The sequence below is a fragment of the Manis javanica genome, chromosome 2, assembly GCF_040802235.1.
Source record: "Manis javanica isolate MJ-LG chromosome 2, MJ_LKY, whole genome shotgun sequence".
Taxonomy (NCBI): domain Eukaryota; kingdom Metazoa; phylum Chordata; class Mammalia; order Pholidota; family Manidae; genus Manis; species Manis javanica.
In genome coordinates this window covers 37,415,816-37,427,890 of record NC_133157.1, presented here as the reverse complement: position 1 = coordinate 37,427,890, position 12,075 = coordinate 37,415,816, and the positions used below count along the sequence as shown (strand labels likewise).

General features: G+C 41.3%; 1 protein-coding gene across 2 annotated transcripts; it reads left to right on the top strand.

Annotated features, from left to right (window-relative positions):
• Positions 1 to 8,289: 8,289 nt before the first annotated feature.
• Positions 8,290 to 11,332, top strand: TMEM215 (transmembrane protein 215). Of its 2 annotated transcripts, XM_073228381.1 has the most exons (3): positions 8,290 to 9,307; positions 9,461 to 9,714; positions 9,912 to 11,332. In XM_073228381.1, exon 3 carries the CDS (start codon positions 9,969 to 9,971, stop codon positions 10,671 to 10,673), a length of 705 nt encoding a protein of 234 aa, XP_073084482.1. In that variant the 5' UTR covers positions 8,290 to 9,307; positions 9,461 to 9,714; positions 9,912 to 9,968; the 3' UTR covers positions 10,674 to 11,332. The 2 variants fall into 2 exon arrangements, with proteins under 2 accessions (XP_073084482.1, XP_036865682.2); XM_037009787.2 differs by having other exon boundaries at positions 8,290 to 9,714.
• The last annotated feature ends 743 nt before the right edge of the window (positions 11,333 to 12,075 follow it).

Sequence of the window (12,075 nt, the reverse complement as noted above, 5' to 3'; positions counted from 1 at the left end):
CAGTGAAATAAGCCAGACGGAGAAAGACAAATACCAAATGATTTCCCTCATTTGTGGAGTCTAACAACGAAGCAAAATTGAAGGAACAAAACAGCAGCAGACTCACAGACTCCAAGAAGGGACTAGCGGTACCAAAGGTGAGGGGTGGGGGAAGGCAGGAGTAGGGGATTGAAGGGTATTATGATTAGTACACATGTTGTGTGGGGGGATCATGGGGAAGACAAGTAATGACTCTGTGGCATCTTGCTACATTGATGGACAGTGATGTCAATGGGGAATCGGGGGGGGGGGACTCGATAATATGGGTGAATGTAGTAACCACATTGTTTTTCATGTGAAACCTTCATAAGAGTGTATATCAATGATACCTTAATAAAAATATAAATATAAAATAAATTAAAAATAAATGCTAAAAAATAATAATAATAATTTGGGATGAAAATAAAGTATAAAAATGAAAGGAGGCTACCATTCTGGAATTTTGGAAAACAGTTTGGCAGCTTCTTATAAAGTTAGAATTACTATATGACCCAGCAGTTCTACTCTTAGGTATCTACCCAAGAGAGATAAAAGTATATGTGCATGAAAATATATATACATACATGTTTAGTGGCAGTATTCATAATGGCCAAAAAGTGGAAATAGCTCAATTGTCTGTCAATGATAAATGAACAAACAAAATGTGATGGACCCATACAGTAGAATACTATTCTTCAATAAAAAGGAACAAAGTACAAATACATGCTAAAAAAAACATTATGTTCAATTGAAGAAGCCAGAAACAAAAGAACACAGATCGTTCAATTCCATTTGTACCAAATATTCAGAAATGGCAAATTTATAGATACAGAAAGTAGACTAGTGGTTGCCTAGGACAGGGGGTGTGAATAGAGTGACTATAAATGAGCACTAGGTTTCTTTCTAGGGTGATGGAAATGTTCTAAAACCAGATTGTGATGAAGGTTGTACAACTCTGTAAATATACAAATTCTTTGGATTGTATACTTTAAATAGATTAATTGTACAGAATGTGGATTGTATCTCAATAAAGCTATTTTTTTAAAGATAAAAGGAAGGGGAAAGGAAAGAAAAAATGGTGGGTGGGAGGAAGAGAGAGAAGGAGTGGGGGAGGGAAGGAAAGAAGGAAAGATTTTTATCACCCATGATGGTCATAGCCTTCCCAATATCAGAATATCTTAGGAGCCAAAATCATCATCAGAATGTTGCTTGGTGAGAGAGTGGTGGAAGGTTTAGAAAGATTTTACATAGACCTAATAAAGTACCACTTCCTTGTAGCCCCCATCGTTCCTCTGAACAGTGCCACATAAATGTAGCAAATGTCTGACCCACTGGTTTCTCTTCTCTTTTGTTGGTGGTGAATATCCTTCTCTAGTTATTCACTCTGGGTCTAAATGATGAAATATGATGGGACTTGCTAGTGTCTTTTTCTCTTAAAATACATCTAAACTGCCCTAATTATGATTTTTAGTGTTTCTAAAACTCTTCAGTGACAAATATTCAGACAAGCTCATTTTCATCCCATAGCTGGGTACTCTCTCATTGTGTATGAATTTTTTTAACACTCAAAGTAATCTTACTTCAGAAGTTTTGGGGAACCCATCACTCTCAGACCCATGCAGCACTTAACACATTGAGGAGTAGCATTATCAGGAATTTTGGCAAGTCTAGGTAGAATATGCAGTTCTTCAACAATTAGATCTCATCAGCTTTCTGTCTTTCAGAGATTTCTGCTCTGCTGAGGCTTTCTCCTGTTTTCCAGGACTGATGGAATTAGTCTCAAAATACACATTCACAAAATCTCTAATCCCATTTCTAGATTTTTAGAAGCCTGAGGAAGAGGAGGTATGTGTGTTTGATTTGCGATCTTGATCCAATCTGCAACTTCATTTACCATGACTGTATAATATCCCAGTGTGTTGATGTAACACAATTTAGATAACCATTTCATATTTTCCATATTAAAATTTTGTAATCAACATCCTCTTACATAAATCTTGACGTATGACTCTGATTATTTCTAAAGAAATCATTTTAATGCCTGTTAAATAAAATAGTAAAATGACATGTGGTCATTGCTTGGGTTTTCATAAACACATGTTATCAAAAGGTTGAAAATGTCAGTGCACTATGTTTAATCTAAGGACAAGAGAATAAAAAACTAGATCAACCTTTAGTTTGGAGGTAAAACTACATCAGAATTCTCTATTTCCAACTCTTTGGGATTCCTAACAGTCTGTTTTCTCATCTTGTCTTTATTCCTTTACCAAAGAGCCTATACAGAATCAAAAGACAGATAATGTGGAGAAAGATCTAAGCTGTTGAATAAGCTCAGGCCTGGAGAGTGAACAGATGTTTGGCCAGAAACACCCAGAGACCTAAAAGGTTTTCATCTTTGGAACCATTAATCTAACATTTCATTTGTATCAGCTTTATTTTTTAATTTTAGAAAATACTTGTGAAAATTCTAGGTTTCCTTTGTACTTTGCACTGTGTTCTGCACAATCTAATGAACTCTAATGAGCTGCGAGAGTTTTAGAAACTCTGTTAATTCAGCATTGGAAAAACAGTTGATGCTACTTTACATCTCTGGAGGCCCCAAGTCAAATAACCACAGTTGGAGGTATAAAATGTAGCCTTTAGTAAAGATCTTAGTTAACTCCTTAGATATAGAGAAGATGGGAGGAGGTATAGAGGAGGTAAGAATACAACTGGATAAGTAGGAGGCTCTCAATAAAATATGTTAATAAATTAGTCAAAATTATAACCAAGAAGAAAAAAACAATCAAGAGTCTAACCAGGTACATCAAAACAATATTGTAAATCAAAATGCTAAAAAATAGCATATTTACTGTTTTCTAGGTTGAAAACAGGGATTTAAGAAATCTCAAAAGTGATTAGTACAAATTTGAGAAGAACTGCAAGATCCAACCCCAATTCAATATGAAAATCTATTTGCTCTCAATTTTCATCTTCTCTCAATTCATTCCATATCCTTTTCCCTCCTGTGAGGAAGTGCTGGAATGAGGAAGGGGACAGGACCAACTTAAGGAAAGTTGCAAAACTTTGTATATATTCATTCAGTCTTTCAAGTCTTCATTAATCATTCATTAAATTACCATTTATTGAGTGCTTAATATGTACAGAAGATCATTCTCTTATTTTAAAAAAGAACTTTTTCTTATTATAAGAGTATAAATATTGAAAAACTTATAAAGACATAAAGAAAATAATAACAATTATATAATGTTCCACCACCTAGAAACAACCACTGTTAATATTTTGAGAGTATTTCCTTTACATCTTTTTCTATTCTAGTTTATTTAGTAATCAGGATTCTATTAAATAAAGAATTTTTTCAAGTTATTTTAATAGAAATTTTTAGTTTTAGTTTTTTCACTAGCATTATATTGAGACCATTCTCATGGGTCATTAATAATCCTTAAAACATAATTTTATGAATGCATATTCCATCAACTGAGTGTGCTATATTCCCTCCAATAGATGTACTCTACTGTATATTACTTTTCCTCTTTTATTAGAAATTTCAACGCTTTTCAATTTTCTACTGGAACATTGTAAAAACTTTTTTTGTACATAAATTTTCTTGTGCCACTGATTATTCCACAGGGAAGACTGCTAGAATCATAATGCCTGAGCCAAGTGAGTCATAATAAAATAAACCCTACAACTCAGCACTACCCAGGAGAATGTTCTGTGATGATGAAATCCTTTATATCTGCACTGTACAATATAGAAGTAACTACTATAACTACTGAGCACTTGAGCTGTGGATAATACAACTGAGAAACTGATTTTAATTTAATCTGATTTTTAATTAATTTAAATTTAAGTAGGTTATTATGGTTATTGTATTTGGACAGTGCAGCAATAGCTTATCTAAGATCTTACTTTGTTCAACTTTCGGAGTCTTCCACAAATTGGCCCCCATTCTATTTCCATAGCACTGAGTTAGAGAAAGTACTTAGACAGTTGTGTGGGCCTGGAGAGTCTGAGGATGATGAGGAAGATTTTACTTATGCCTCATGAACTGTGCCCTGCTGCTATATCAGGTGGTTTCAGCAGACATGAGGCCAGGCTATAAGCAGGCCTGGATCTGTTTTATGAAAAAGTCATATATATATATATATAATATTTATTTATGTATTTATTTATAGTGAACCTAGAGAGAAACTCTTTTGCTTCTAGAAAGATGGATATGACCTTCCCTTACTCAGACATTTCCCTCCCTAACCATGTGCCTGTTGGTGAAATTGTGTGAAGACTTCCTTCTACACCTTAAGATTAGTAAATGCTGGTTAATTTGCTCAGATGGTGCCCAGGTCAGTTCCTTCCATCAATAATACCCATGGTTCATATTTTTCAAAACAATGAACATGCAAAAGGTATGAACTTTTTCAGGGTCCATTCAACTTCCATTCAAGAGTTAGTAGTAATACATTCCCACCATAGATACATGTGCATACTCATCTTAGTGTAGCACCCCCCAGAACAGTTATTATTTTTTTGTATTTGAAAATTTAATGGATAAAAAATGGCGTATCATTTAAATTTATATTTCTTATATTTCTATAGGCAAAATGCTAAGAGAGCTCCCATCTTTTAAAAAGTTTTCTCTCTTGATCCCACACCCCCACCTCTATCATCTCCTTTCTCTGTTTTCCTTAACAGTAAAATTCTTCTGAATTACTTCTGCTCTCTGCCTCAATTCCTCTTCTTCTCTTCTCTCTTGGGCTCATTTAAATCAAGATTTCACTGCCATCCACTCTGTCAGAACTGCTCTTGTAAAGATGGTCAATAACCTCCATATTGCTAAGTCCAGCAGTCACTTTTTAGTCCTTTTTATACTTGACCTAGAAGCAGAACTGATGCAGTCACTACCCCTTCCTTGAAATGCTTTCTTTTTTTGGCTTTTTGGACATCCCTTCATTTTCTCACCTCACTAGTCAATCCTTCATAGTCTGATGCTGGTTTCTCATCTCCCAGACTTAGTACTTAGTACTTGAACTTCTCTAACCTATTGATGCTTGCTCCCTAAATTATCTCTTTCGTCCCAGGGATTTAAATACTAGTCATACCCCAAGAGCTCCAAATGTATTATCTTCAGCCCAGACTACTCTCCCAAACTCAACTTGCACACCACCTCTTGTCAACATCTCCGCTTTGATATATCAAGTGAACATGTCCAGAATCAAGTTCCTGATTTCCCACCTCAAATCTCAAATATTATAGTCATCCTTGGCTGCTAGTTTCCCTTACATCCGAAACTTATTAGCTTTGCATTAAGATATACCCAGAATCTGACAACTTCTTGCACATCCACTGCTACCACCCTGGTCCCAGTCATGATTATCTCACACCTAGATGATTATAATAGTATCCCAACTGGTTTCCCTGCTTCTGCCCTTGACCTGTCTTAAGTCTACTTTCTACACAACAGCTAGACTGCACCTTTTAAAACATGAGTTGAGACTTCTCCCTCCTTTCCCCAAACCCTCCAACCAGTTCTATCTCTAATATGTGTGTGGCCCAGGCAAGAATAAAATGAACACTGACTTTCTCTTCCTACCCCTGGCTCTGTACTGAACCATGAAGGGGATGACATACACAGTATAGACACCCTATGTGTATGCTGTTTTATCCATACTCAAAAACACAGTGGTCCCTTAGCCATCCCATAGGCCTAGGGGTGTGCACACCTGTACTATGGTCAATTCTTGGGAGGATGTACCTAGCAAAGAGCTGTGCACAAGCCCTGGAAGCAGGTACAGGGCTGTTTCCTCAGGAAACTCTAGATTCCCAGGTAGCCACCATACGGCCTAGAAACGGGTCTCTGGGTGGGGTACATCATTCTGGCAGATTCTCAGGCCTATAGAGAAGGGCACAGCTGTAGGATCCAGAGAGAAACTGCTAAAGTGAAGGCTCAGCACAGAGCCTCCAGGTGCCTGGACTCAGTGGACCAGCAAAATCCCAAATGGAGGCTGTCCTATCAGCCCTGAATCCCAGAGTGAATACAATATGGAGCAGGGCTGCAGCTGACCCATGATAGAAATCAGATGAGCATACATGGCCTTTGAGATCTGGAAATCTTTTGTTGCCAAGGCATAATCTATCCCTTATTTGATTTGCACATAATAAATACTCAAGTAATATTGAATGAATACAATCTTCCTGGATTTGATTTGCACAATAAGGGGGGTTAGAGTAAATATTCTATAAGGTATCTTCAAATGCCTGTATCCCATGATGTCTATAATTTCAGAAATAAAAGGTTCTGTATTTCTTTCTCAAACACCTACATGCCAAAGCTTCATTCCAAACAGAATGTCCTTTCTTTTCTAATGAAAAGCTTTTGTATATGCCTGTATAGTTTATAGCATTGCAAGAACTGCTTAGGGTTTTAAACTCTTAGTGCAATCAGCCTATATAGGCAAGAAATTAAATAGTGAGAATGCCTTTTTTGTCTCTGAATATTGTGACCCTGAGTGATGTCTCCCACCCCCACCACTTTTGCTGCTGACTTGGACAAGTATACCTGCTGTTTGAAGACCATTTAAAATTACCTCCAAGAAGGAACTGCTTTAAGAATGAGGCTTATAATTTAAACAGTAATTGAAGTTTCTTGTGGTTTTATGCATGGGTCTTGTCTAATGCCTAAGCAGATGAACTGTATGACTTAAAAGAATGGAATTAGACGCTTGCACAAGTAAGAGGAGGTCTCTGTTCAGCAATGCTGTTTTTTAGGATCCAGCTTGGTGTCTACTACTGTTGTCCATCACTTGCAACACTGATGTCAATTCAGCCCTGCACAAATGACTGTCAGAGAACCACTGAATAGTGGAGCTGCAGTGGACCTCAGTTAGCTCCTCATCCAAAGCCCTGGTTTCACAGGAAACTGAAACTCTGGGAGGTAAAGTGGTTTGTCTCAGTTCACAGGTATAAGAGATCAAGGGATTTAAGAGGTAAGACTATGATGACTTGGGTGGCTTATTGGATGTAGGTTTTTAGGGAGAGAAAGGAATAGAGAACAATTGCAATGTTTTTCTCAGTCAGGGTCAAATGAGAAAGAGCAAGTTTGAAGGAAATCTGATGAGCTCAGTTCAGATCATGCTGAGTTTGAGATGTCTATGTGCCATACAGACAGATATCAAGCAGTTAGATATTATAAATCTGAAAATGAGGGATAAAGAGATAAATTTTGGACTAATCAGCCTATCCAGTTGGTGTTTAAAACTATTATATAGTGAGAAGAGAAGAGAAGGAAAGGGGAGAATCAGGGACATAATCAGCAGCATATCAACATCTAAGAGCTCTGTTAAAAATAAAAAATAAGTAAAATGAAGGGTTTTCAAAGTAACCCACAAATGAGTGGACAGAGAAGAGTCAGGAGAGTGATCAGGATAGAATGGTGTTATAAAAGCAAAGGAAGAGAGGGTTTCAGGAAGGTAAATGTGTTCAACAGTGTGGCACACATAGCTGGTTGCTTCCCCAATATTCATTCTCCTCTTTTTCTTTGCTAACAAGACCCTGATTTTTTCAATAGCAAGAAAAAAAATTTAAAAATAAAACAACCTGATGGGGCTGCCAGGAAAACCATGATTTTTCTGATACAAATTGTCAAACAGCTGGCCTCTTGCTTTTGCTCTACCTTTTCCCCTTTTGCACCTTGCCTTTCCTTCAGAATTAATGAATCTATCCAGAGGTACAGAAACTGTCTAATGAGCATAAGTACAAAAAACATGATGGAGTGGGAAATTAGGAGTCTGATTCCTGATTTACTCAGTTGACAGAGTGAGAATCTTGGGAGTCAACCCTGACTCCTACTGCCAGCTCACTTCCTTTGATCCAAGACACTTGATTCTACCCTTAAATATCCTTCAATTCATTTTCTTCAAACCACCCCTACTAGCCCTGCATTGCTCAGGCCCATGTCATATCACACCCAGCTTACTGAATTGTCCTCCTAACAGGTCTCCCTGCTTCCACACTTACCCCCTTCCAGCCTGTCCTCTAACCTGCTGTCATCTGTCAAAAATACTTTCGTGTTGATCTCTGCTTAAAATACTTCCATGGTTCTTCATTGCCTAGTGGATAATGTCAAAGCTTCACAGACAGACTCCTTATGATTTGGTTCATGCCTTACAATGACTGTGACATACTCTGCAAATATATATTTCAACCATTTTGTGAACAAGGACCAGGTGCCAAGCATTGTGCTAGGAACTTTACATTTATTTAGTCCTCACAATGTTCCCTATTCAGTAGTAATAGTCTCATTTTACAAATGGGTCTATTGATTCTGAGAGAGGTTAAGTCACATACCCAAGAACACACAGATAGTTTGAGTAGGGAAGGCTGGATGTCAAAGTTCTTTCCATGGCAGTGCTTTGACTGTTCCTCACTATTGTCCATCTACCATGGTTGAAGATCACAGCCAGAGCCAGTCTTGCCCCTGGGAACAGAGGAATCCATACCCCCTGCAGGGGGGAAGAGAAACCACACCAGCTCCAGCATGGGAGGAGAGAATGGCCCACAGCTGGAGCTGCAGTGCAGGCTGGGTCAGCCTGACCCTCCCAGTCGAGGCCGCTCCTCCTCTCCAGCTGGGTGTTGGGTGTGTTAGTGTGGGATGGGGATTGGGCTGGACTGCACCTCTCCTTTGACCCAGCTGGGCTGGCTGGCACCACAACCGAGTTGGAGTGGGATCCGGACTCCAAAGCCACCCCCTCCAGGGTCCGGGTCTGGAAGACTAGGGGGAGATCCCCCGGGTCTCGAACAAGAGCCGGCACTCACCCCTCACCGCCAACCCCGCCTGGGCGCCGGTCCTGTGCCCTCCGGCAGCGCAGCCTGCCCCACCGCTAGAGGGCTTTTGCGTACCGCTGCCGCCCAGCGCCCAGACCAAGAGCAGTCCCGGGGCAGCGGGGCCCTGAGGGGCTTCAGCCCTCCGAGCCCCAGAGCCTCGAGGTGGAGAGAGCGACGGTCGAGCACCCTCCTGAGAGCTGTCAGTCGGGTCGGGCACCCCAGATTTGTCACTGGAGAAGGGTCCATGTCCCCAGGGGACATCGCCTAGCACCTCTCGCTCTCAGGCCGTGGACTCAAGAGCCCAGGCTGACCCGTGCGCAAATGGCCCCGAATTCCGGCCTCTGGCCAGCGGCAGCCTAGCACCCCAAACCCTCCCTGTGCACGGAACGGGTCCAGCAGCCCTGCTCAGCCCTCCCGGGCAGCGGTGAAACGAACCCCAGCTCCTCCAAGCACCCCGACTAGACCCGAGGTAGCCTCTTCTGCGCGGTTGTTCTCTCCCGGGGTCCGTCCCGCTCGCGCTCGCTCGGCCTTTGTTTCTGAGCTTGCTGTGAAAGTGATGTAACGAGGCCAGGCTTGTGCACCGCTTTCCCTCTTTCCCAGACGAAGTCCTTCCTCCCTCCAGGACCCGCGCTCTGCGCGCAGAGCCAGGCGCTGGGCTGCGCTGCCGCTCAGCTCGCAGAGCCCTGGGACAGACGGGCACTGCTGGGAAAGCCAGGCTCACACGTCCCACCTCCTGGATGCAGAGTCGGTGGGAAAAGGCAGGGAGGGTTTGCTTCCAGAAACGCGAGAGAGCCAAGGGGACAGCTGCTGTGAAGGATTCTAAGGAGACTCGGACTGGCTCCGCTCCCTGCTCTCGGAGACGGCAGAAGACCTCAGGTACCTCCTTGACCCCACTCGGTGGGTGTTTGTATGCGAGGGAGACAGAGAAAAAGGGGAGAGACCGGGAGAAAGACAGCGTCAGGACCAAGACTGACTGACAAGTAGAGTCAGAGACAGAGTTAGTGGGTGGGAAACTGACGGGGTGATTTTTCCCATTTCTTTTTTTTAACCCACTGTGGTTTCGCCTCTGACAGAGCAGAGGAACGCTGCTCCTTGGCCCACAAACACCCACAACCTGGATGGAATGAAAGATGAGGCCTGATGACATTAACCCGAGGACTGGGCTGGTGGTGGCCCTGGTCAGTGTCTTTCTGGTCTTTGGCTTCATGTTCACAGTCTCTGGGATGAAAGGGGAGACGCTGGGAAACATTCCCCTCCTGGCCATCGGACCAGCCATCTGCCTACCAGGCATTGCGGCCATTGCCCTGGCCAGGAAAACCGAGGGATGCACCAAGTGGCCCGAAAATGAGCTGCTGTGGGTCCGCAAGTTGCCCTGTTTCAGAAAATCCAAGGACAAGGAGGTAGTGGAATTGCTGAGGACCCCTTCGGACCTGGAGTCAGGCAAGGGAAGCTCAGATGAGCTGACTAAGAAGGCGGCCCTGAGCGGGAAGCCTCCCATCCAGGGGCAGGCGGAGGTGCCCATGGCCAGCTCCATCACCACCCCCACCCCCACAGAAGAAGGAGAATGCCAGAGCCTGGTCCAGAGCAGGCCTCAGGAGACATCCAGATACCTGGACGGCTACTGTCCCTCCGGCAGTTCCCTCACCTACAGTGCCTTGGACGTCAAGTGCTCTGCCTGGGATAGGTCCAAGTTCCCTGAGCCCGAGGACAGCATCTTCTTTGTGCCCCAGGACAGTATCATCGTTTGCTCCTACAAGCAGAACAGTCCCTATGACAGATACTGTTGTTACATCAATCAGAGTCAAGGCAGGTGGGACCACGAGACAATAGTCTAAGCTTTGCATACAAGAGTTGCTGTGTTGATAGAAACATGACTACAGTCAGCTCCAAATGGAAGGGAACAGCCCTGCTCCAACAGCCTTCAGTGTTAGAAATTGACCTGGTATGTGACGGGTGTGCAAACCTCTGGTTCCTGAGAGCCATGTAAATAGGCATGTTGGGGGACACATTTTAGGGAGGATGATGAGGGTTAAGGATACTAGAAGAGGCAGTGGGTAAGAGCAGAAACAATTCTTATCACTTTTTAACAATTTAAACCATGTTGGATGTTTTGCAAAATAACCCAAAAAGTGCTGCCCAGCACCTGCTGAAAGCCAGATAGAGAGTGGGCTGCAGATACCAGGCATGAAATGATACATGGGTTATCCATAGGGAAACTTAGCTGCTGTAGGTCTGAAGAAAATGAAAGAAAAACAATTTAATGCTCCATTATATAAAACGATTTTTATCTGATGAAAGCTTTTCACACTTAGTATTTGCTGAAAGAAGAAAAAAAAAAAGAATAGCTGCATCCTTCCTTAGCTGGGATGCTTTTTGGAAAAAGGGGAGTTGAAGACAGTTGAATTATGTAACTGAGTTTTATAATATTATCCTCTCACAAGATCAGGCATTTCAATAAAGTAAAATAAGTGTGACCAGCTATATGGAAAACTAACATTTTTAGATGGCTACATTACTTCTTAAACTCTTCATGTAAATTGATTATCTGGGTCTATCTCTGAAGTGTTTTTTAACATATCCTATCATTCATGTATAATTTACTCATAAGGTACAAAATGGCTTGATAAAATATTTTCATAGATTAGAATTTGTTTTCAAGTCAAAATGTATTTTGCATACATATACAAGTGTCTAACATTCTGGGAGACATGTACTGGTAATTACTGTTTCTGTATGACTTTGAAAATCGGAAGGCTGAAATCAATACATTAGTTTTGAACTATATGCAGAATTTACATGAAATTCAGTGGTTAAACTTCGGGAAGTATCATTATTTGTACATTTGTTCAACACTCCCAAAGACTGTAAATACTAATGAAACAAGGGTTAATATACTAGATTTAACTGAAGCCCACCCAGTTTTTACTAAGTTCCTCTGATCAGTGAAATTACATGACAAAGGTCTGTTTTATTTCATACTTAATTTTTTGCTGCTGAGAAAAAAATCACAATGGGATCCTAAAATGTGTTTCTTATTTCACTTGCTCAACTATAGTAGACAAGAGAGCAATTAGCCAGAATACTATTTTATCCCTGTTGAAAAAAAATATTGAATTATATATAGAAGGAATGGTATTTTTCATCTTGAAGATCAGGAAAACTTCGTATCCGTCAAAGAATGATGATTTATTTTTAATGACCAGAGACTTTCAGCCACTTTCTCCCAAAGAGGGAATT